The sequence below is a fragment of the Bos mutus genome, chromosome 5 (assembly GCF_027580195.1).
Source record: "Bos mutus isolate GX-2022 chromosome 5, NWIPB_WYAK_1.1, whole genome shotgun sequence".
NCBI lineage: Eukaryota > Metazoa > Chordata > Mammalia > Artiodactyla > Bovidae > Bos > Bos mutus.
In genome coordinates this window covers 72,669,052-72,696,100 of record NC_091621.1, presented here as the reverse complement: position 1 = coordinate 72,696,100, position 27,049 = coordinate 72,669,052, and the positions used below count along the sequence as shown (strand labels likewise).

At 36.2% G+C, this 27,049-nt stretch overlaps 2 protein-coding genes and 1 pseudogene across 2 annotated transcripts; all 3 read left to right on the top strand.

Moving 5' to 3' along the window:
* Positions 1-380: 380 nt before the first annotated feature.
* Positions 381-1,316, top strand: LOC102272257 (olfactory receptor 6C3). The gene has a single exon (XM_005910706.2). It carries the CDS (start codon positions 381-383, stop codon positions 1,314-1,316), a length of 936 nt encoding a protein of 311 aa, XP_005910768.2.
* Positions 1,317-10,753: 9,437 nt separating this feature from the next.
* Positions 10,754-11,904, top strand: LOC138987883 (olfactory receptor 6C1-like; annotated as a pseudogene).
* Positions 11,905-22,588: 10,684 nt separating this feature from the next.
* LOC102273390 (olfactory receptor 6C3) lies at positions 22,589-23,533 on the top strand. Its single transcript, XM_005910708.2, has one exon. It carries the CDS (start codon positions 22,589-22,591, stop codon positions 23,531-23,533), a length of 945 nt encoding a protein of 314 aa, XP_005910770.2.
* Positions 23,534-27,049: the final 3,516 nt, after the last annotated feature.

Here is a 27,049-nt window from a genome sequence, read left to right as displayed (position 1 = left end):
GATGATGACATTGATTATAATAAATTATATCTTTCATCTTTTCCCTTTTAATACACTTTTCACCTGCAGCTGCTGCTAAGTCGCTTCAGTCGTGTCCGACTCTGTGCAACCCCACAGACCCCAGCCCACCAGGCTCCCCGGTCCCAGGGATTGTCTAAGCAAGAACACTGGAGTTGGTTGCCATTTCCTTCTCCAATGCATGAAAGTGAAAAATGAAAGTGAAGTCGCTCAGTCGTGTCCAACTCCTAGCGACCCCATGGACTGCAGTCTACCAGGCTTTGCCGCCCATGAGATTTTCCAGGCAAGAGTACTGAAGTGGGTTGTCATTGCCTTCTCCGACTTTTCACCTAAATATATTTAAAAGAAGAAGAGAGAGAGAAATGAACCACACTGTGATCACAGAGTTTGTCCTTCTAGGCCTTTCTGATGATCCTGAGCTTCAGATTGTGATTTTCCTCTTTTTATTAATCACATATGTATTAAGTGTCACTGGAAACCTGACTATTATCACCCTAACCTGGGTGGACTCCCATCTCCAGACACCAATGTATTTCTTCCTCCGAAACTTCTCTTTCTTAGAAATCTCCTTTACTACTGTGTGCATCCCTAGATTTCTGGGGGCAATTATCACCAAGGACAAGACTATTTCTTACAACAATTGTGCAGCCCAACTATTTTTCTCTATTTTCATGGGGGTGACTGAATTTTACATTCTAACTGCCATGTCCTATGACCGCTATGTTGCCATCTGCAAGCCCCTGCATTACACAACCATCATGAGCAGGAAACTCTGCAGCCTGCTTGTGCTCTGTGCTTGGCTCGGTGGGTTTCTGACCATTTTCCCACCCCTTATGCTTCTCCTCCAGCTGGATTACTGTGCTTCCAATGTCATTGATCACTTTGCATGTGACTATTTCCCCCTTTTACAATTGTCTTGTTCAGATACATGGTTCCTAGAAATAATTGGTTTTTACTTTGCTTTGGTTACCTTGCTATTCACTTTGGCCTTAGTGATTTTGTCATATATGTACATTATCAGGACTATTCTGAGAATCCCATCTGCCAGTCAGAGAAAAAAGGCCTTCTCCACTTGTTCCTCTCACATGATTGTCATCTTCATCTCCTATGGAAGCTGTATATTCATGTATGCTAATCCCTCGGCCAAAGAAAAGGCATCATTGACAAAAGGGGTAGCTATTCTCAATACTTCTGTGGCCCCCATGCTGAACCCCTTCATCTACACCTTGAGAAACCAGCAAGTAAAACAAGCCTTCAAAGACATGGTCTATAAAGCAGTGTTTTGTGCTAATAAATGATTTTTTTGGGGTCAAAAACACTTTAAAGAACAACTAGGTTAAATTTTTAAATTCCTAAATATTTGTATAACTCTGCTTGCAGTTTATATCCTTTTACCAGGCCACATGCCTGCTAATATATACTTTTTCAGTCTATTTCTTCCATTTCTCCAGCCATTGTTTATTGACATTTAAAGTATAGTAAAAGTTAAATATCCTATAGCATATTCTAGAATAGAATTGTATTTCTTTAAGACATACTTTAGAGCATGAAGTTAAAAACAGTTTTAATCCTGTAAATATCAGTCCCTAAAATGATCATATGATATCACATTGTACTTTAAATGCAAAGTTTCAAAATTAGTGTGTAATATCTTATTTATTTTCACAATGAACACTGATAATTTCTTAACATTAAAGAATCTACCTGTTGTATATTATAATACAGTAAATTCATTCCAAAAATATCATATGTAGTAGTGCATTGCACTTTAAATGCAGTTCTTTATACTTTGTGAAATTAAGTGCATATTTTCAAGATAAATATTTATCAAGATATTATGTATTAATTATAGAATTTCTTTTTTCTGTATCATTTTAAAAAATGCTGATATTTAAAAATTCAAAAAATCAAGTAAAACTAAAATACTTCCACTTTATTGAGCTCATTGATTGCATTTATGACAGTTATTCTAAATTTTTTGTCAGATATTTACTTACCTCCATTTTTTTAGGGTCTATGTTTTGAGATTTATTTTGTCTGGTTGATTGGGGTACTTTTCTGTTTGTTTTATGTTCCTTTTAATTGTGTTGTTATCTACACATTTGACAAAACCTGCCAGGGTCCAGCCCAGGCTGATCCAGGGTATTCGAAGCGGGGATGGCTTCGGCGAGGATCAGGATACAATACCTTTAATTAGATATTAATTAAAGATGTAAAGAGTAATAGAATGAGGATAGCTCAGTAGGAAAATTCAGTGGAGAAAAGAGGCTGAATAGCTTGGTTTATGCGGGAGACCAATAAAACTTCAAGACAAGAAGTTTGCACCACTTACATAGGCCGCAGGCGTCCTTCCGTTCTCCCGAAGGAGAGGAGACACTGAGGCCTCCCCGGTCAGATCTTAGAAGCCCAGGCATAATTAGTAAGCATGGCGGGTTCCGCGCTCAGATGGAGACTCAGCCAGAGTGAGAGAGAGAGTGACATGGGGAGACCAGTATTTCGAGAAACTGATCCCAATTCTTTATTTTCCATGGTCTACTTTTATACACTGAGATGTTATGCAAAAGTCACGTGGGGTCAGCAGTCCTGACTTTTATCAAAGTCAGGTGCTTCATACAAATGTATACAGAGGTCTTAGGGGTGTTACATCATCTTCTGGCCAGGGGGCCTGCTGACAATTTATGACCCTCTCCTGTGACAGCAGTCAGTCAACCAGGACACTTATTTCTCCATGGGTGATTATTCTTAAAACAGACGCCACCCAAATAAAGTTACATTCCTATAGGGTGAGGGTGTAGTGGGTTTTAGTTAAGGAAAGAATTTACTTAGCCTAAGGTCTAACATGATTAATATCAAAGGTTAATACTTATTTCTTCTATATATTCATTAATGTGTGTAAGGGCGGGGATATGGAGACTTAGCAACAAACATTGGCTCAACAAATGAAAAACCCTTCACCAATACAATTTCTAATCAGCCCACTATACTTAATACTCATAGTTTTCTAACTTTTCTAAGGAACCTGTTTTTAGAAGGTTTAAAGCATCTCATGCCTCTCATGGTTGGGAGGCTGTGAGCAATCACATGTGGCTGGACAAGCCTGTCAGGCAGGCCAGAGAACCTTCAGAGGAGTTTGTAGGTTAAAACACTCTTGTCATGCCCAGGAGTTTTTATTAACTGGAGGTCTAAGTTAACTCCTTCTCTGAAAGAGGTGGCAGGGGACAGACCCCCGTAAAGTCAGAGGTGTAGGTGAGAGCACAAAGTAGTAAAGTAGGCAGACTCTGGTTATGGGGGAAGATGCTCGAGGATTTCCAGGGGGACTCCTAACGCTCGATCCCACCTTTGTGTATGTTGAGCCTCCTTCCTCATGACCTTTGCCATGGGTGGAGTACCTCACTCTGGCCCCCAACAAAAACCACCACCTTTACAGGGGAATCCATCATCATTCAGTCCACCTAGAGGTTCTGAGGGGTCTTTTAAATATTTTCTGAGGCTGTGTCTTTTCAGATTTGTGTGTGAAGATTCCTAACTAGAAGATTTTATCTATTTTTTTTTTTTTTTGCATGCAGCCCATAGTCTCTTGCTCCCTGTTTCTGTTTGCTGTAACTCAGCTCCTTGAAGCGACAGCACATCACCCAGCCCTTTTTTGACTTCAGTAGCCCTTAGGCATTTATAGTATGTCAGGTCCCATAGAGGCCCCAATAAAAACTACACAGACACTAGTGCTTCCTTAGTCCCCGAAAAGCCCAGATGCCGGATACATGCTCCACACTATTCTTTTTCCCCTCAGTGAGGGAGAGTCACTGAGTTGCACTGGCCTCAGTCTGATACAGGTGGGCCTTCTGGACATAAAATTTTCCAAAGAATCCACTTATATTGTCATAAAACATGTATTAATTAAGTTACATCCTTCTAAATTATTTGAATCTCAATTTATAGCCTAGTATGTGATTAGAGTTTTTTGTAAGCATTTCTCATACACCTGAGAATTATACGTAATGGTAGTTGAATGCATTGTTCTATTTGAGTCAGCTAGTATATACAAGTTCATTAATCACATGATTTAAATCTGTACTCTTACTCTTTCCACCATTACTGAGTTACTTAAAATTTCCAAAACAACTGTGGAGCAGTTTCTTTCTGTTCATAGTCATGCCATCTTTTTATTTATTTTTTAATTTTTAATATAAATTTATTTAATTTATTTATTTATTAATTTTATTTTTAAACTTTACAATATTGTATTAGTTTTGCCAAATATTGAAATGAATCCACCACAGGTATACATGAGTTCCCCATCCTTAACCCTCCTCCCTCTTCCGTCCCCATACCATCCCTCTGGGTCATCCCAGTGCACCAGCCCCAAGCATCCAGTATCGTGCATCAAACCTGGACTGGCAACTCATTTCATACATGATACTATACACGTTTCAATGCCATTCTCCCAAATAATCCTACCCTCTTCCTCTCCCACAGAGTCCATAAGACTGTTCTGTACATCAGTGTCTCTTTTGCTGTCTCGTACACAGGGTTATTGTTACCATCTTTCTAAATTCCATATATATGCGTTAGTATACTGTATAGGTGTTTTTCTTTCTGGCTTACTTCACTCTGTATAATAGGCTCCAGTTTCATCCACCTCATTAGAACTGATTCAAATGTATTCTTTTTAATGGCTGAGTAATACTCCATTGTGTATATGTACCATGGCTTTCTTATCCATTCATCTGCTGATGGACATCTAGGTTGCTTCCATGTCCTGGCTATTATAAAGTGCTGCAATGAACATTGGGGTACACAATGTTCTCTTTCAATTCTGGTTTCCTTAGTCTGTATGCCCAGCAGTGGGATTGCTGAATCATAAGGCAGTTCTATTTCCAGTTTTTTAAGGAATCTCCACACTGTTCTCTATAGTGGCTGTACTAGTTTGCATTCCCACCAACAGTGTAAGAGGGTTCCCTTTTCTCCACACCCTCTCCAGCATTTATTGTTTGTAGACTTTTGGATCACAGCCATTCTGACTGGCATGAAATGGTACCTCAGAGTGGTTTGGATTTGCATTTCTCTGATAATGAGTGATGTTGAACATCTTTTCATATGTTTGTTAGCCATCTGTATGTCTTCTTTGGAGAAATGTCTATTTAGTTCTTTGGCCCATTTTTTGATTGGGTCATTTATTTTTCTGGAATTGAGTTGTAGGAGTTGCTTGTATATTTTTGAGATTAGTTGTTTGTCCGTTGCTTCATTTGCTATTATTTTCTCCCATTCTGAAGGCTGCCTTTTCACCTTGTTAATAATTTCCTTTGTTGTGCAGAAGCTTTTAAGTTTAATTAGGTCCCATTTGTTAATTTTTGCTTTTATTTCTAATGTTCTGGGAGGTGGGTCATAGAGGATCCTGCTGTGATGTATGTTGGAGAGTGTTTTGCCTATGTTCTCCTCTAGGAGTTTCATAGTTTCTGGTCTTACGTTGAGATCTTTAATCCATTTTGAGTTTATTTTTGTGTATGGTGTTAGAAAGTGTTCTAGTTTCATTCTTTTACAAGTGGTTGACCAGATTTCCCAGCACCACTTGTTAAAGAGACTGTTTTTAATCCATTGTATATTCTTGCCTCCTTTGTCAAAGATAAGGTGTCCATATGTGTGTGGATTTATCTCTGGGCTTCCTATTTTGTTCCATTGATCTATATTTCTGTCCTTGTGCCAGTACCATACTGTCTTGATAACTGCGGCTTTCTAGTAGAGCCTGAAGTCAGGCAGGTTGATTCCTCCAGTTCCATTCTTCTTTCTCAAGATAGCTTTGGCTATCCAAGGTTTTTTGTATTTCCATACAAATTGTGAAATTATTTGTTCTAGCTCTGTGAAGAATACCGTTGGTAGCTTGATAGGGATTGCATTGAATCTATAAATTGCTTTGGGTAGTATACTCATTTTCACTATATTGATTCTTCAAATCCATGAACATGGTATATTTCTCCAACTATTAGTGTCCTCTTTGATTTCTTTCACCAGTGTTTTATAGTTTTCTATATATAGATCTTTAGTTTCTTTAGGTAGATATATTCCTAAGTGTTTTATTCTTTTCGTTGCAATGGTGAATGGAATTATTTCCTTAATTTCTCTTTCTCTTTTCTCATTATTAGTGTATAGGAATGCAAGGGATTTCTGTGTGTTGATTTTATATCCTGCAACTTTACTATAATCACTGATTAGTTCTAGTAGTTTTCTGGTGGAGTCTTTAGGGTTTTCTATGTAGAGGATCATGTCATCTGCAAATAGTGAGAGTTTTACTTCTTCTTTTCCAATTTGGATTCCTTTTATTTCTTTTTCTGCTCTGATTGCTGTGACCAAAACTTCCAAAACTATGTTGAATAGTAATGGTGAAAGTGGGCACCCTTGTCTTGTTCCTGACTTTACATCACAAGCATGGAAATTGAAACTGTAATCAAAAATCTTCCAGCAAACAAAAGCCCAGGTCCAGATGGCTTCACAGCTGAATTCTACCAAAAATTTAGAGAAGAGCTAATACCCATCCTGCTCAAACTCTTCCAGAAAATTGCAGAGGAAGGTAAACTTCCAAACTCATTCTATGAGGCCACCATCACCCTAATACCAAAACCTGACAAAGATCCCACAAAAAAAGAAAACTACAGGTCAATATCACTGATGAACATAGAAGCAAAAATCCTTAACAGAATTCTAGCAATCAGAATCCAAAAACACATTAAAAAGATCATACACCATGACCAAGTGGGCTTTATCCCAGGGATGCAATGATTCTTCAATATCCACAAATCAATCAATGAAATTTATTTATTTTAATTGGAGGCTAATTACTTTACAATATTGTATTGGTTTTGCCATACATCAACATGCGTTTATTTTTAAAAATATTAACACTGTATATTTATGAAGAATTTGGGATCGTTATATCTTCTGGGACATAATTGTTTATCATTATGAAAAACCACCAATTCCTCTCTATCTGAAGCACACTTTTCTTCTTTAATGTCAGCATTATCAGCATTTAAAATATATATATTAAACATTACTTTTATGGCATATTTTGTGCCTATCAATCATTTACTTTTGAGAGTATATTAGCATATTGTGTAGAACATCCAAAACCAGGTACATATTTTTATGTATTTGTCAGCTAGTTATTAGGTTTTCCCAATAAGGGCATAAATATGGATAGCGGAAGAGGATGTAATCCACCAGAAATTTATTTTAAAGAAGTCTAAGTCATCTCTTCATAAATTTTACTTTTGCCTTCTGGACCTGTTCAAGTGTGATCTCCCAAGTACTCTTTCCCTTTAATGATAGACTGTTGTAAATGACCTAGTTTATCAATCAGAAGGTCCAGTAATACTCAGTTCATTATGGAAAGCTCAAATCTAATGGTGAATTGAGGTCCTGTGTTTGGGCCTTAGTCTCTACTAGGACCCAGTAGAAAGCCAGGGAGTATTGTCCCAAAGGAGCATGTTTATCTGTAAACATGTTTATCTGCATGTTTCATAATCACAGTTTGTGTTATGAATGTTTACTTGTGACGAAGACTTAAAGAATTCCATTTGTCATTGATTGTTCAAGTAACATTGGAATTTCTTGATCATTTGGCCCATGCAAAAAGGGCATAATACTAAATTTCACATGGAAAAGCAAATATGATAATTAGGAAATCTTGAGAAACAAGAGTGATAGGAGAGGACTAACCACACAAATATTAAGATATGACCTCAGGCTTCTATAACAAAAACATATACTCAGGTAAGAAAATAGAGATAAATGGAGAAAAAAAAATGACAGACACATTTCTGAGTATACCTAATTGCATAAACTTTTGAAATATTCGTATTGTTCACATAATCCAAAGATAAAATTAAGCAGGGAAACACTAAAATTAAACACACACCACTGAGCATAATGTTAAAACACATTGCTAACCATGTAGGGTTTTTAAATTTTACCTTTCAAATTCAAAGATAATTTTTTCAAATATTTTGACAATTCACCACCAGTAGGATGGGAACTGCAGAGATAAATTGAACTTTATTTAGTATATTTGTCTTTATAATAGTGTAACAATTCAGAAACTATTCAGTTTTAAACTGAATAATTGATAGGCTAACAGATTTACTTTGGAGCCTAGTTTCTCATGGCAGAGAAAGATCCAATGTTGTATAAGAGAAGTTGAAAAATCCTGTTATTGGATTAGAATAAAATTGTCAGTGTGATGCCATTATTTTTTATGTATTTCCTTTCTCCATTTCATGAAAGTTCCAAGGAGTCATGATAGCTCAATAGCAAAACCCCACAAAGCATCCAGATGCATGGTTCTAAGCATCATTTCTTGCTAAAAATAGTTTCTGAGAACTGGAGAAATGGTTGATTACAGGACTAAATATTTGAAGGATATGATGAGCTAGAGTATCTTATTGTTACAGAAAGGGTAGCAGCATGTCAACAAAGGACTCACTTAGAAGGAGTACTCTATATCAGGACATTTGATCCCTCCAATAAATAATTATATAAATAGATAATAACACATTAAGTAGAAAACACTTCAAAATAAATTAATAAATTGTTAATAGGATTAGAGAAAAGAGTGTTGTTCTTTATGGTAAAATCCCAACTAATAGATGTAAAAGAACTGATAGATTTAGAAAAATAAATATTGTGTTAATATTAATGGTACTCTATTATATATTTCCACTATCTAGATTAGAGAACAACTAATACTGAATTATTATAATAGATAAGAGTTTGTTAAGAAATATGATATTTATACAATCTCAAAGTATTCCTGCATTGCACAGAATATCACTGTGCAATGAGGGGAAAGTACCTTTACAGTGGAGAACTTTATAGTAGAGAAACTAGCTAACCAGTAAGAAATACTAACATTGATAATATAAGCTAAGTCGCTTCTGTCGTGTCCAACTCTGTGCGACTCCATAGACGGCAGCCCATCAGGCTTCTCTTTCCCTGGGATTCTCCAGGCAAGAATACTGGAGTGGGTTGCCATTTCCTTATCAAGCTGACATCAAATATCTCTTAACATGATGTATTGAGATGTTTCAGTCCTACTGACTATTTGCCTATCCCTGTACAACTGATTGGAGAAGGCAATGGCACCCTACTCCAGTACTCTTGCCTGGAAAATCCCATGAATGGAGGAGCCTAGTGGGCTGCAGTCCATGGAGTCGCGAAGAGTCGGACACGACTGAATGACTTCACTTTCACTTTTCACTTTCATGCATTGGAGAAGGAAATGGCAACCCACTCCAGTGTTCTTGCCTAGAGAATCCCAGGGATGGGGGAGCCAGGTGGGTTGCCGTCTCTGGGGTCGCACAGAGTGAACACGACTGAAGCGACTTAGCAGCAGCAACAGTACAACTGATACAGTCTTAGTTATGGTGGCTTTATCTGGTAGAATAATTATCCTGGTTTCCTCACCTTCTTTTTAGGATTGCCTCAGCAGTATTGTCTTTCAGTTTTTATTGAATTTGTGTGCCATGAAGAAAGGTACACATAAAATACATGTGTAACACACCTAATTATGAAAAAAAAAAATGTGCACACATGTAACCAACAGGAAGAGTGAAAATTCTTATCAGACACCCAGAAACTCTAATCAGCCTACCTGTACTCATTTGGAATATTTTCTTTGAAAGCCTTATCATTTGGGACCCATACTGGTTTTTAAATAAACACTTCTGTGGTCAGAATGTTTTCAATTCTTTGACATTTTTTTTTAATTGAAGCATAATTACTTTACAATGTTGTGGTGGTTTCTGTCATACAGCAATGTGGATCAGTCAGAATTATATATATATCTCCTTCCTCTTGAGCGTCTTTTTCCCTGCTCCATCCCACCCTGTTAGGTTGTCACAGAGTCCCAGGCTGGGCTCCCTGTGTTATATAGCAACTCCCACTAGTTATCTAATATATATATTATATATATATTAGATATATATATATATAGATATAGATATGTATATATATATATATATATACACATACATACTACTTTCTCAATTTTTCCTAGCCTCTACTTCCCTTGCTTTGTCACAATTCCATTCTCTATGTCTTCATCTCCATTTCTTCTCTGTAAAAAGATTAATCAGTCCTATTTTTCTAGATTTCATATGTATGCATTAATATAGGATATTTGGTTTTCTCTTTCTGACTTACTTCACTCTGTATTATAGACTCTAGATTCATCCACCTCACAACTGACTGGAACTTGTTCCTTTTTATGAATTCTTGGCTTGTTATGAACCAGTTTATAATCCAGCATATGGCTGTGCGTGTGTGCTCAGATGTGGCTGACTCTTTGTGACCCTGTGGACTATAGCCTGACGGGCTCCTCTGTCCATGTGCTTAGTCACTTCAGTCATGTCCTACTGTTTTTGAATCCATGGACTGTAGCCCATCATGGGGATTCTCCAGGCAAGAATACTGGAGTGCGTTGCCATGCTCTACTCTAGAGTCCCCTGTCCATGGGAGTGTCCAAACAAAAAATTTTAAAGTATTTTTAGCCTAGTTCCTATAAGTAAAATGGAGATTTTAAAAGAATTCTATGGAAAACACACACAGTGGCATATAGTAAGAAATTCTTTTATTTTTAAAATACATTTATTTATTTTAATTGGAGGTAAATTACTTTACAATATTGTATTGGGATGGTTGTACCCCCAGAGGGATGGTACGGGGAGGGAGGTGGGGGGGTTCAGGAATGGGAACACGTGTATACCCGTTGCAAATTCATGTTGATGTAAGAAATTCTTTTAAAAAGAGTTATCTATTTTATTGTTGTTTCAAAGATCTCCCAAGTTAGATCAGAATGGCATAACACTCTCAGAAATAAATTCCAGTGTAGTCCATGAATAATTCTCTTTTCTTTCAGCTCTTTTGTTTCTGTTTTCTCCAGAAAGTTACTCAGAAGAAGAAAAAAGTGAGTAACTACATGGAAATAAGAGAGTTTATCCTCCTGGGACTGTCCGATGACCCACAAGTTCACGTTGTGATCATTGTCTTTCTGCTCATCACCTACATGCTCAGCATCACTGGGAACCTGACCTAAATTATCATCCTGACCCTGCTGGATGCCCACCTCTAAACCCCCATGTGTTTCTTCCTCAGAATTTCTCCATATTAGAAGTGTCATTCACAACTGTCACTATATCCACCATTATTATAGGGGATAAAACCATTTCTCTTAATGACTGTATGGCTCAGTTATTTTTCTTTTTTCATTCTCTTGGGAGTCACTGAGTTTTATCTTCTGACTACCATGTCCTATTACCATTACATTGCCATCTGAAAACTGCTGCATTACATGACCATCATGAATCATAGAGTCTGCACACTGCTTGTCTTGACTTCTTGGCTGGCTTCATTCTTTATCACATTTCCATTACTCATGTTCTCCCTACAGCTTGATTATTGCAAGTCCAATGCTATTGAACATTATGCATGTAATTTTCCCCCCTTTTAAACTTTCTTGTCCAGACATCAAATTCCTATAGATAATGGTGTTTTCTTATGTTGTGTTTACTCTGATATTCACTTTGGCATTATAATTCTGTCCTACACATATATCATCAGAACAATTTTGAGGATCCCGTCTACCACTCAGAGGACAAAGGCCTTTTCAACGTGTTCGTCCCACATGATCGCCGTCTCCATCTTTTTTGGCAGCTGCATTTTCATGTACATGAATCCATCAGCAAAGGACAGGGTCTCTTCGAGCAAGGGATAGCTGTGCTAAATACCTCTGTAGCCCCCATGCTAAATCCATTTATCTATACTTTAAGGAATTAGCAAGTTAAGCAAGCCTTCATGGATATGGCAAGGAAGAATGTACTTTTCTCAAGGAAAAAATAAAAGTCTTATTTATTAGAAGCATAAATTAGAAGCGTAATGAAATGCAATTAAATAAAACTCAGAGCTTTTCAAATCTATTAATATTCATATTGTCTCCATGGAGTTATTTTCCATTACTCATACTCTCATTGACAGCAGCTTTGCAAGCATACTGTATACATTTTTTGTTTCTATTCATATTCCCATCCTTCTCTCATGCACTTCCCTACTTTTGGGCTCAGCTTTTCATTCTGTGCTTCCCAGTTGTCACCAGGGGTAAAGAATCCACCTTCAATGCAGAAGACACAAGAGACACATGTTCGATCCTCGGGTGGGAAGGATCCTATGGAGTAAGAAATGGCAGAACACTCCAGTATTCTTGCCTGGAAAATTCTGTGAACAGGGGATCTTGATGGGCTATGCTCCATGATGTCACAAAGATCTGGCATGATTGTGCAACTGCATGCATGTGTTATACCCTGTAACTATGAAACTGCCATTCCCTTCTTTGAAACTTTTAAAATTCCATTTCTCCCACAATATTTTCTGGGAAATTAAATTCAGACAGAAAGAGGCAGAGCAAGAATGCACAAGAGAGATTTCTTTCTAGAAATTCAGGAAACAGTAAATCATGCTAAACACTATTTTTAGTTTACTATACAAGACCATGAGCATAATCTGACCATCTTATTAGAGTATTACATATATTATTCTCTCCATACTATGGTCTACTTAGTAATTGCATAAAAAACAGCACAACTAAAAAATTAATGGAATTATAGTTTCTTAAGAAATCAAAAAACTTTTCTCATAATCCATCTTAAAATCTTCTCTGCCATATAATTTATCAATTTGAGAACAATTATGAGTATATACTTTCAAGAAAACTGTGAAGTTATCCCTCTTTTGGGGAACTCTTTAACACATATGACATAACAATTTCTAATAAAACTCTGAAGAATTAGATACTATTGGAAACTATATATGACTAGATTTGTTATAGTCAGTTGTATATTTAAATTAATGCTTGATGTCAAACTGTTTTTTTTAATAATCAATAGCTGACACTTTTTTACACCTTTCTCATATTAATGGTTATTTTGAGTTAATACTGTACACATATAATTCATTCAATTACCTAATTAAATGACAATTAATAGGGATAAAGATGCTAACATAGGCAAAATTTTACTGTATATAAATTTTAGCTTTTATTTTGTTAAAAATTTGTATATTTACTCTGTTTTAAGCATTATAATGCAGCATTGCATTTGAAAATGTATTGATTAGAATTTAGAAGATGATTATAGAAGATCTTGGTCTCTGGTACTAAAGAAATGTTTTTTTTTTTTGTTTTTGCTTTTCCATGAAGCCAAAATTTCAAACAATATGAATGTTACACAAACTCATCTTATATTTTCTAATGATTTTTCTAGAAAGACTGTAATTGTAATTCATTGAGCCAAATTCTTCCTGATATGCAGATACTGTACTCAGTTAAGAGATTCAGAGCCATGCTTTGCTGAAAAAGAAAACAACTTTTTTTTTTTATTTTATTTTATTTTTAAACTTTACATAATTGTATTAGTTTTGCCAAATATCAAAATGAATCTGCCACAGGCATACATGTGTTCCCCATCCTGAACCCTCCTCCCTCCTCCCTCCCCACACCATCCCTCTGGGTCGTCCCAGTGCACCAGCCCCAAGCATCCAGTATCACGCATTGAACCTGGACTGGCAACTCGTTTCTTACATGATATTCTACATGTTTCAATGTCACTCTCCCAAATCTTCCCACCCTCTCCCTCTCCCACAGAGTCCATAAGACTGTTCTATACATCAGTGTCTCTTTTGCTGTCTCGTACACCAGGTTATTGTTACCATCTTTCTAAATTCCATATATATGCGTTAGTATACTGTATTTATGTTTTTCCTTTTGGCTTACTTCACTCTGTATAATAGGCTCCAGTTTCATCCACCTCATTAGAACTGATTCAAATGTATTCTTTTTAATGGCTGAGTAATACTCCATTGTGTATATGTACCATAGCTTTCTTATCCATTCATCTGCTGATGGGCATCTAGGTTGCTTCCATGTCCTGGCTATTATAAACAGTGCTGTGATGAATATTGGGGTACATGTGTCTCTTTCCCTTCTGGTTTCCTCAGTGTGTATGCCCAGCAGTGGGATTGCTGGATCATAAGGCAGTTCTACTTCCAGGTTTTTAAGGAATCTCCACACTATTCTCCATAGTGGCTGTACTAGTTTGCATTCCCACCAACAGTGTAAGAGGGTTCCCAATTCTCCACACCCTCTCCAGCATTTATTATTTGTAGACTAGATTATTGTACCCAGCAAGGATTTCATTCAAGTATGAAGGAGAAATCAAAAGCTTTTCAGACAAGCAAAAGCTGAGAGAATTCTGCACCACCAAACCAGCTCTCCAACAAATACTAAAGGATATTCTCTAGACAGGAAACACAAAAACAGTGTATAAACTCGAACCCAAAACAATAAAGTAAATGGCAACGGGATCATACTTATCAGTAATTACCTTAAACTTAAATGGGTTGAATGCCCCAACCAAAAGACAAAGACTGGCTGAATGGATACAAAAACAAGACCCCTACATATGTTGTCTACAAGAGACCCACCTCAAAACAAAGGACACATACAGACTGAAAGTGAAGGGCTGGAAAAAGATTTTCCATGCACATAGAGACCAAAAGAAAGCAGGAGTAGCAATACTCATATCAGGTAAAATAGACTTTAAAACAAAGGCTGTGAAAAGAGACAAAGAAGGTCACTACATAATGATCAAAGGATCAATCCAAGAAGAAGATATAACAATTATAAATACATATGCACCCAACACGGGAGCACCACAGTACGTAAGACAAATGCTAACAAGTATGAAAGGAGAAATTCACAATAACACAATAATAGTGGGAGACTTTAATACCCCACTTACACCTATGGATAGATCAACTAAACAGAAAATTAACAAGGAAACACAAACTTTAAACGATACAATAGACCAGTTAGACCTAATTGATATCTATAGGACATTTCATCCCAAAACAATGAATTTCACCTTTTTCTCAAGCGCACATGGAACCTTCTCCAGGATAGATCACATCCTGGGCCATAAAGCTAGCCTTGGTAAATTCAAAAAAATAGAAATCATCCCAAGCATTTTTTTTGACCACAATGCAGTAAGATTAGATCTCAATTACAGGAGAAAAACTATTAAAAATTCCAACATATGGAGGCTGAACAACACGCTGCTGAATAACCAACAAATCACAGAAGAAATCAAAATAGAAATCAAAATTTGCATAGAAACGAATGAAAATGAAAACACAACAACCCAAAACCTGTGGGACACAGTAAAAGCAGTCCTAAGGGGAAAGTTCATAGCAATACAGGCACACCTCAAGAAACAAGAAAAAGAAATAAATAACCTAACTCTACACCTAAAGCAACTAGAAAAGGAAGAAATGAAGAACCCCAGGGTTAGTAGAAGGAAAGAAATCTTAAAAATTAGAGCAGAAATAAATGTAAAAGAAACAAAAGAGACCATAGCAAAAATCAACAAAACCAAAAGCTGGTTCTTTGAAAGGATAAATAAAATTGACAAACCATTAGCCAGACTCATCAAGAAACAAAGGGAGAAAAATCAAATCAACAAAATTAGAAACGAAAATGGAGAGATCACAACAGACAACACAGAAATACAAAGGATCATAAGAGACTACCATCAGCAATTATATGCCAATAAAATGGACAACGTGGAAGAAATGGACAAATTCTTAGAAAAGTACAACTTTCCAAAACTGGACCAGGAAGAAATAGAAAATCTTAACAGACCCATCACAAGCATGGAAATTGAAACTGTAATCAAAAATCTTCCAGCAAACAAAAGCCCCAGTCCAGACGGCTTCACAGCTGAATTCTACCAAAAATTTAGAGAAGAGCTGACACCTATCCTGCTCAAACTCTTCCAAAAAATTGCAGAGGAAGGTAAACTTCCAAACTCATTCTATGAGGCCACCATCACCCTAATACCAAAACCTGACAAAGATGCCACAAAAAAAGAAAACTACAGGCCAATATCACTGATGAACATAGATGCAAGAATCCTTAACAAAATTCTAGCAATCAGAATCCAACAACACATTAAAAAGATCATACACCATGATCAAGTGGGCTTTATCCCAGGGATGCAAGGATTCTTCAATATCCGCAAATCAATCAATGTAATACACCACATTAACAAATTGAAAAATAAAAACCATATGATTATCTCAATAGATGCAGAGAAAGCCTTTGACAAAATCCCACATCCGTTTATGATAAAAACTCTCCAGAAAGCAGGAATAGAAGGAACATACCTCAACATAATAAAAACTATATATGACAAACCCACAGCAAACATTATCCTCAATGGTGAAAAATTGAAAGCATTTCCTCTAAAGTCAGGAAGAAAACAACTTTAAACAATACTAAAGAGTTTTCCAGTTTGGAAAGAGTCATGGAGCTACTATTTCCTACCTTCTTGTTGAAACAATAATTTCTACTGTTAATTGGAAGTATTTGAAAATACTGAAGCTTAGAATTGATTGATGATATGGGTTCTTGATATCTGAATAAAAATATACCATAAATTAGCTAGTTGTATTTCTAAGAATTAAAAGAACTGTAAAATTATTACAAAAGATATGAAGGAGTTTATGCTGATATCAGATAATGTGACTGTTTATATAATTCTACACAAACTCTTTAGTGGTTACTATAAAGATTTCAGTCAGTACAAGCGTTTTAATTATCAGTATCAGAAGTCAACAGAATTTGTGTATAAAGGGCACTATATTAATAATTTGGAATTTGCAGACCATAATGTCCCTGATGAAATTACTCAACTCTTCCCCCTCTGTAATACAAGTGAAGCTATAAACAATGTGTTAATGAAAGTGCTCAGGTGTGTCCAATTAAACTTTTAGCACAAAGAGGGGGTGGACCAACTGTTGCCCATGGACCACAGTTTGCACACCTCTGTTTTAGACTTTTCCATAAACGTTGGCTAGTATAGTATTTCTTATTTAATATAAGGTAATTTGACTAAAATTTGAAAATTCAATAAAGATATAAGTATTTTAAATTTAATAGCAAAATTATTTATTTTTTAATTTATTGTTAAGAAGGTAAATAAGCACAATCTTATAAAGTACTTTCAGAAAAAAGATGAGGAAAACATTTCATATTCATTTTTGGACATTTATAATGTTCATAATATCAAAAGGTTAAGTGAGAAATAAAGTCACAAGCAATTTGACTCATAAATTAAGGAGATAATGCACCCAAATAAATTATCAAATTAGTATTTCATTTTATATGTGGTCTTATCTCAAAGAAAATTTATCTTTAGAAAATTTATTTGTGAAATTTGCCTCATTAAAAGAGTAAAAATGAAAACAAAAATTGAAAAAGAAAATCACATATCCTCTGATAAAATTCAATGTCCATTTATGATTTTTTAAAGTCTTTTAGTAAAATAGAATAGAACATTATTTCTGTAGCATAAGTAACCTGACTAGATCATCACAACTAGATACACTACAAGCTCCTTGTCTGGCTCCAGTTTAAACAAGTCAACAAAAAATGATGTTTTGAGACAACTGGGTATCTAGGAGTATGTTCCCAGTGGCTCAGTGGTAAAGAATCCTCCTGTCAATGCATAAGACTCAGGAGACATGGATTCAGTCTCTGGGTTAGGAAGATCCCCTCAAAGAGGAAACAGCAACCTCCTCCAGTGTTCTTGCCTGGGAAATCCCCTGAACAGAGGAGCCTGGTGGGCTAGAGTCCATGGGGTCTCAAAGAGTCAAATACAACTGAGCAAGTGAGCATGAACAAGCACAAGTGTGTGCAAGGTGATAAATGATACCAAAGACATTTTGCTAAGTTCTGGTTTAAAATACAACAAAATATTTAAAAGTTTTTCAAAACACAAGTAAAGCAATATAAAATAGCCTTCATATTTATTGAATCTGCTTGATCTGTACTTGAAACTATTTCTCTAGTTCTCTATCCTAGTGTGTACTTGAAAGTATTCAAAATTTAAAGTTTACAGCAAACATCATTTTTAATGTTTTAGATAGTAGCTGTAGTCTTGGTAAAATCAGTTATAAGATGTGAAGGACCACTATAACTGTTTTTATTCAATACTCTCCTGGAAATTCTATCCAGGAAACTATTTCAACAAAAATTGAAAAATATCAGAAATGAGAAAACAAAACAAACAACCCAAATCATTATTTTCAAGTAACGTGATTTTCCTTCTAGGACCTTATTGTATTTACACTACATGCTTCTTAAAATGGAAAGTCTCCTCTCCCAGATAATCACATGGTTACCACCCATCCCTCCTTCAGATCTCTGTCCAAATATCACCTCAATAAAATCTACCCCTTTGACACTATTTAAAATTATACTAGCCCCCCCACTTCCAAGGCATTTCAGTTTTCTATTTCAAAATAATTATTAGCATATGAAATACTATATAGTTTACTAATTAATTCCATTCATGCTTACTGTCTACATTCTCTCACATCCCTCACCCCATGAAAGCAGTGATCTTTGTCCACTTTGTAGATGAACTGGTTCACTCCCAACAGTGGTGTACTGGAGCCTGTCTGGACCACATCACAGGACTCAGCTGTGCACTGGTAGCTTGAAATCTGCCACAGTGAGAGATTTGCCTTTATATTTGAAGGGCCTGGCAACCCACTCCAGGATTCTTGCCTGGAGAATTCAATGGACAGAAGAGTTGGGTGGGCCACAGTCCGTGGGATTGCAAAGAGTAGGACACAACTGAGTGACTAATATTTTTTTACCCAAATTTTTTTACCCAAAGTGATTCTTTTCATATTTTGTTTCTCAAATTATTTAACAATCAGTTTTTAAGATTTTATTGAGTACCAGAGATTGATTATACACCAAAATGATTTCAATGTATTTATTCATTCAGAAATATTCATTGAGTATCCACCACATGACTGACAGATGTTCTAAATGAGAGGATAGTAAATGTTTAACAACTGTCTCTCAGGTGAGGGACTGTTTTGTCATGTCTGCCAATTTCTATGATGCAAAGTCAAAATTCAATGGAAATAATCACAGTAATTCTCCTGAGGAAAAGTCCAGAATTTCTGAGGAAAAAGTGTGGACTCTTTAAACACAATAATAAAGAGTCAAAACTAAATCAGAATTTTGCAGACTCAATATCATGTGTTGTTTATGAAGTTGCCTCATTTACCTCAGTCATTTTGGTTTTTGACAATTTCTTTTTTAAAATAATTTTACTTATTCATTTATTTTTGGCTGCACCAGCTTTCTCTAGTTGAGACAGGTGCGGGCTACTTCTACTCACGTTGTGTGAGATCCTCATTGCTGTGGCTTCTCTCCATGTGGAGCACAGGCTGTAGGTAGCAGGAGTTTCAGTAGTTGCAGCATATGTACTCAGTAATTGTGGTTTCTAGGCTCTAGAGCACAGGCTCAATATTTGTGGCACACTGTCTTAGTTGCTCCATGGCATGTGGGACCTTCCCACATCAGGGATCGAACCCACGTCTCCAGCATTGGCAAGTGGATTCTTTACCACTGAACCACCAGGGAAGCCCAAACATTTTCTTATTCATACTTACAAAACCGATTCACCTGTGTCTTTTAATAATGCATCATTAGCCCTCTGTTTACTTAACACAATCCTCTGAGAAAACAGGAAAGACAAGATAAATCCAATTCCGTATGTATGACTTACATGGAGAAGAAATTTCTAAATCTCTTTTTCTCAAAGCAGCATTTGTAGGAAAATATAATAGTCTCTGAAGCCTAAGAAAAATACTACTCAAATTGCATGGATATATAATCACAGAATTAGAAAATAATCATTTAAAATCTGTGCATTAATACAAAGAAATGTTTTAATAAGTAGTGTTTTAATTATATGAAAAGGGGCAAATACAAGAAGTGTTTTATTAACCCACCCAGTGCAACCGAGTGTTTTACACAGAGATTGTATAAGAGACAAATAGCAATTATGTGTTGTGGTGAAATGTGCCCCAAATTTTGCAGTATCAGGAATGAAGGCTGTTGTGGTCAAATATTACCAGTTGAACCACAATGAGAATATAATCCTTGAGAGCCATTGCAGAGTTAAGTCACCATATTTGTTTACAGAGTACTATAGAAATCAAATAACTTGCTAACTCACTTCATCAACTCTGAAATTATACAATCATTGAAGTGACAGACCATACAATTTGAGACTAAATCATCAAGAAAAACCAGGAGGTAAGTAAAATTTGTTATTATTTAGGTTAATGCATATTACTACATCTCAATTATGTGTTTTATTTGTATATGGGTTTGTGAATTTAGGAAATTTTTGTTATTAAAGATTAAATGGTGGTTACTAACAAGAAAACTATTCATGGAGTCCTAAAGAAGCAGCATAGCAGTAAGTCTTTAGTTGTTCATTAATTTTTCTTAAGTTGAATGGTTTTCTCTTATAGGAATAAAACTATAAAAATGACATCCCCTATTTAAAGGAATAGCTGCTTCCCAGTAAAGGTTTTGACCATCTACTTATTCTTTTGATAAAGTAAAATTGTAAAACAAAAGAAAACAAGTGTGCATTGTATGAACTAAACTGTGTCTAGGCAATTCTTTCTTTTGGTAGCAGAAGTTACCCTTTCTTGTGCTTTTAGTCTTTATAAGGAAAGGAAGAAGAGATTGCATCAACCAAAGCCTTAAAAAGGTAATTTGGGAGAGAGTGCCAACAAAATATTCCCATGGGTAAACACCCGTATTCTAACGTGAGATATTACTATGTTGTGTGGTTGTTGCTCAGGTGGTTAGTCGTGTCTGACTCTTTGTGACCCATGAACTGCAGCATGCCAGTGTTCGCTATTCTTCACTGTCTCCTGGAGTTTGCTCAAACTCATGTCCACTGAGTCGATGATGCTATGAAGGTATCTCATCTTCTGTTTTCGCCTTCTCCACAGCCCTCAATCTTTCCCTGCATCAGGGTCTTTTAAAGTGAGTCAGCTCTTCCCATCAGGTGGCCAAATTATTAGAGCTTCAGTCTTTCCAGTGAATATTCAGGGTTAATTTCCTTTAGGATTGACTGATTTCATCTCCTTGCTATCCAGGACTGAAGAGTCTTCTCTAGCACCACAGTTCAAAGAAATCGATTCTTTGGCTCTAAGCCTTCTTTATGGTCCAACTCTCACATCCGTACATGACTACTGGAAAACCACAGCTTTGACTGCTTGGACCTTTGCCCACAAAGTGATGTTTCTGCTTTTTAATACACTGTCTAGGTTCATAATAGCTTTTCTTCCAAGGAGCAAGCACCTTTTAATCTCATGGCTGCAGTTACCATCTGCAGTGCTTTTAGAACCCAAGAAAAGAAAATCTGCCAGTTTCCATTTTTCCCCCTTCTACTTGCCATGAAGTGATGGGACCAGATGTCATGGTCTTAGTTTTTTGAATGTTGAGTTTTAAGCCAGGTTTTTCACTGCCCTCTTTCACCTTCATCAAGAGACTATTTATTCCTCTTCACTTTCTGCCATGAATGTGGTATTATCTGCATAACGGAGGAAATTGATATTTCTCCCAGCAATCTTTATTCCAGCCTGTGATTCATCCAGCCTGGCATTTTGCATGATGCATTCTGCATGTAAGTTAAATAAGCAGGGTGATAATCTTCCCTGCTAGCTTAGATGATAAAGTTTGTCTGCAATGCTGGAGATGCAGGTTTGATCCCTGGGTTGGGAAGATCCTCTGGATTCTCTGGAGAAGAAAATGGCAACCCACTCCAGTATTCTTGCCTAGAAAATCCCATGGACGGATGAGCCTGGTGGGTTACAATCCACGTGGTTGCAAAGAGTCAGACACGACTGAGCAACTAAAATACACACACACTAACCAGCATGTGATAATATACAGCCTTGAAGTACTCCTTTCCCAGTTTTGAAACAGTCCATTGTTCCATGTCCAGTCCTTACTGTTGCTTCTTGTCCTGCATATACATTTCTCAGGAGGCAGGTTAGATTGTCTGGTATTCCCATCTCTTGAAGAATTTTCCACTGTTTTACTATGTTGACTAGTCCTTTAAACTAATGAAAGTCACTTAAACAAAGTGGGCCTCAGTTATGCAAAAAATAAAATGTGGAAGTAGACATACATAAACTGTGTATGCTTTTAAACTCTCTATTTAGATTAAAATGCAAACTATACTTGTTTTTATAATACTGAAGAAAGCAGAAAAATCATTAAAATATTTCTGTTTTACAAAGGAAGATAAATATTTAAAAGAATAACTTGAAACAACTAAAAATTATTAGAGAAAAAAGCCTTATATAAGTGTTATAATATGAGTTTTATTTTATCCATAGTCTATATTAATGTATTTTTGAAGAAAAAATAATATTGAGCTTCAGTTAATATTCCTTACTAGAATTAAAAGTTGAATGGAAATTGGAGAGAGTTCTGTAGGTGAACATGTTCTTAAATTTCATTCATTATCATCATGAAGGGTACTTTAAAAGCTTTGTATTCTATCCTCAAATGTATTTTGATTTTTTATTTCTTATAGGAGACACATCCATTTTCTTTTTGAATGGGGAGAAAGGATCAACAATGAAAAACCACACAAGACCCACAGAATTCATTCTTCTGGGGCTATCAGATGACCCAGAGCTTCAGATTGTGATTTTTCTCTTTTTAATCATCACATATATATTAAGTGTCACTGGAAATTTGACCATCATCATTCTCACCTTGGTGGACTCCCATCTACAGACACCTATGTATTTTTTCCTCAGGAACTTCTCTATATTAGAAATCTCCTTTACAACTGTCTGTATTCCTAGATTTCTGGGCACAATTATCACCAGGAACAAAACGATTTCATACAATGATTGTACAGCTCAGCTGTTTTTCTTCATTTTCTTGGGTATCACTGAATTTTATCTCATAACTGCCATGTCCTATGATCGCTATGTAGCTATCTGCAAACCCCTGCATTACACAACCATCATGAACAACAGAGTCTGTGCACTGCTTGTCTTTTGTGCTTGGCTGGCAGGGTTCTTAAACATCTTCCCACCTGTTATTCTTTTTCTCCAGTTAGATTACTGTGGTTCTAATATCATTGATCACTTTACTTGTGACTATTTCCCTCTCTTGCAACTATCCTGCTCAGACACATGGCTCCTTGAAGTGATTGGATTTTACTCTGCAATAGTGATTCTGCTTTTTACTTTGGCATTAATAATTCTATCCTACATGTTCATCATCAAGACAATTCTGAGACTGCCTTCTGCCAGTCAGAGAAAAAAGGCATTTTCTACATGCTCCTCTCACATCATTGTCATTTTCATCTCTTATGGAAGCTGTATATTCATGTATGCCAACCCTTCAGCAAAAGAAAAGGCATCCTTTAACAAAGGAGTTGCTATTATAAATACTTCTATTCCTCCTATGATGAATCCATATATATATTCATTGAGGAACCAGCAAGTGAAACAAGCCTTCAAGGAGACCATCCAAAAGGTTATCTTTTTCTCCAGTAAAGGCAAGTGATTGTATCATTAGAAGAATAAAGTTCTCATTAGTACTTTCTATTACTCATAATCTGTCAAAAACTCTTTCATTACAGTTGTATGATTCCTTTTCATTTATTTCCACATTCAAATTTCCCCACACCCAAACCAATAAACTGGTTAAAGCTGACTATTGTTTCAAAATATTCTGTAATTCTTTTTATTCAAATATACTTGAATAAAGTAAAAAAAAAAAAAACACAGGTAAATGTTAAAATTTTGAGTAGAAACTTTATTTTTGAAGATGCACAGGCATTTAGTTTGATGAAAAGAGTGTGAGGGTTGATGTGGACTTCTGAAATTTTCATTTTACCAGGTAATAGAAATGACATTATTAGGAAATTTTATTCTATTTGGAATTTTCAGGAAATCAAACAATGGCAATCAATAGAGTGCTGGAAATACAATATAAATATCTATTCAAATATTTTTAAAAGATTAGAAATTCAAGTATATTGAACTCTTTTTACTATTAATAATACTTTTATGATAATAAGGAGAAAGAGAAGAGGAAAGTTGAGATTAATTTTTGTCAGCAATTACTATATTACAGACCTATTCTAATTATTCTCTTTATATTGGCTCATTGAATCTTTCCAACAACTTTATGTCATTGTTCAGTCACTCATTCATGTCTGACTCTGTGTTACCATGGACTGCAGCACACTAGGCTTCTCTGTCCTTCACTATCTTCCTGAGTTTGCTCAAACTGATGTCAATGATCTGGCGATGCCATCCAACCATCTCATCCTCTGTTGCCCCCTTCTCCTCCTGCCCTCAAGTTTTCCCAGCACTATGGTCTTTTCCAGTGAGTTGGCTCTCTGAATCAGGTGGCCAAAGTTTTGGAGCTTGAACTTCAGCATCAGTCCTTCCAATGAATATTCAGAGTTGATTTCCTGTAGGATTGACTGGTTTGATCTTGCAGTCCAAAGGACACTCCAGAGTCTTCTCTAGCAGTGCAGTCTAAAAGCATCAATTCTTGGGTGCTCAACCTTCTTTATGGTCCAACTCTCACACTCATACATAACTACTAGAAAAAAATAGCTTTCACTATATGGATCTTTGTTTGCAAAGTTATATCTCTGCTTTTTAATATACTATCTAGGTTCATCATAGCTTTTCTTAAACAACTTTCTGAGGTAACTGTAAATGTTTTTCTCTTGAAGAAATGTTTACCTTGTTTTTCATTTGGAAATGTTTTATATGATTATTCTTATTTCACAGCCATGATGAAAAGGTAAAATATGAAATTAAATTTAATTGGCAATAGAGAAGGATAAGAAAGAAAAGGGATCCAGATTGGAAAAGAAGAAGTAAAACTTTCACTGGAGACAGCATGATATTGTACAAAGAAAACCCTAAAAATACTATCAGAAAATGACTAGAGTTAATCAATGAGTTTAGTAAGGTTGCAGAATACAAAATCAATACACAGAAATCCCTTGAATTCCTATACACTAGCAATAAAAATCCAAAAGATAAATTAAGAAATCACCCACATTCACCAAGGCAACAAAAAGAACAAAATATCTAGGAATAAATGCACAAAAGAGCTGTATAGAGGAAACAATAAGACACTGATGAAAGAAATCAAAGATGACATAAACACATGGAGAGATATACCAATTCTTGGATTGGAAGAATCAATGTATCAAAATCACAGTTCTAAAAAACACATGTATCCTAATGTTCATTGCAGCATAATTCACAATAACCAGGACATGGAAGCAACCTTGATGTCCCTTGACAGACGAATGGATAAAGAAGTTGTGTTAAGCACATGCACAGAGAAGGTTGTCAAAGGGTCACAAAGACTTGGCCTCTACAGAGCACACATGCACAACCATACGCTGGGTTATAAACTGGTTCATAAACCAAGCATCCACATAAAGGAACAAATTCAAGTCAGTTGTAGTGAGGTACATGAATCTAGAGCCTGTTATACAGAGTGAAGTAAGTCAGAAAGAGAACAACAAATGTTGTATATTAATGCATACATATCCATTCAGTTCAAACACTCAGTCATATCTAACACTTTGGGACCCCATGGACTGCACCACACCAGACCTCCCTGCCCATCACCATCTCAATGAACATTAAGTCAGTGATACCATCCAACCATCACATTCTCAGTCATCTGCTTCTCCTCCTGCCTTCAATCTTTCCCAGCATGAGGGTCTTTTCATATGAGTCAGTTCTTTGTATCAGATGATCAAAGTATTGCAGTTTCAGCTTCAGCATCAGTTCTTCCAAAGAATATTCAAGACTGATTTCCTTTAGGATGGACTGGTTGGGTCTCCTTGTAGTCCAAGGGACTCTCAAGAGTCTTCTTCAACACCACAGTTCAAAGGCATCAATTTTTTGGCACTCAGTTTTCTTTATATTCCAACTCTCACATCCATACATGACTACTGGAAAAACCATAGCTTTGACTAAATAGACATTTGTTGACAAAATAATGTCTCTGCTTTTTAATATGCTGTGTAGTTTGGTCATAACTTTTCTTCCAAGGAATAAGTGTCTTTTAATTTCATGGTTGCAGTCACCATCTGCAGTGATTTTGGAGCCCCCCAAAATGATATCCATCACTGTTTCCATTGTTTCCCCATCTATTTGCCATGAAGTGATGGGACCGGATGCCATGATCTTATTTTTCTATATGTGGAGATTTAAGCCAACATTTTCACTCTCCTCTTTCACTTTCATCAAAAGGCTCTTTAGTTCCTCTTTGCTTTCTGCCATAAGGGTGGTGTCATCTGCATATCTGAGGTTATTGATATATCTCCTGGCAATCTTGATTCCAGCTTGTGCTTTATCCAGCCCAGAGTTTCTCATGATGTACTCTACATATAAGTTAAATAAGCAGGGTGACAATATACATCCTTGACATACTCCTTTCCCTATTTAGAACCAGTCTGCTGTTCCATGTCTGGTTCTAACTGTTGCTTCCTGACCTGCATGCAAAATTCTCAAGAGGCAGATCAGGTGGTCCTGTATTCCCATTTCTTTAAGAATTTTCCACAGTTTGTTGTGATCTACACAGTCAAAAGCTTTGGCATAGTCAATAAAGCAGAAGTAGATGTTTTTCTGGGACTATCTTACTTTTTCCGTGATCCAGTGGATGTTGGCAGTTTGATCTCTGGTTCCTCTGCCTTCTCTAAATCCACCTTGAACATCTGGAAGTTCATGGTTCATGTACCGTTGAAGCTTGGCTAGGAGGATTTTGAGCATGTGAGATGAGCACAGCTGTGTGGTAGTTTGAGCATTCTTTGGCATTGCCCTTCTTTGGGATTGGAATGAAAACTGACCATTTCCATTCCTGTGGCCACTGCTGAGTTTTCCAAATTTGCTGGCATATTGAGTGGAGCACTTTCACAGTATCATCTTTTAGGATTTGGAAGAGCTCAACTGGAATTCCATCACCTCCACTAGTTTTGTTCATAGTGATGCTTCCTAGGGCCCACTTGATTTTGCATTCCAGGATGTCTGGCTCCAG

Excerpts from the sequence above, each read along its gene's own strand:
- LOC102272257 (XM_005910706.2), top strand. The coding sequence starts at position 381 with ATGAACCACACTGTGATCACAGAGTTTGTCCTTCTAGGCCTTTCTGAT.
- LOC102273390 (XM_005910708.2), top strand. The coding sequence starts at position 22,589 with ATGAAAAACCACACAAGACCCACAGAATTCATTCTTCTGGGGCTATCA.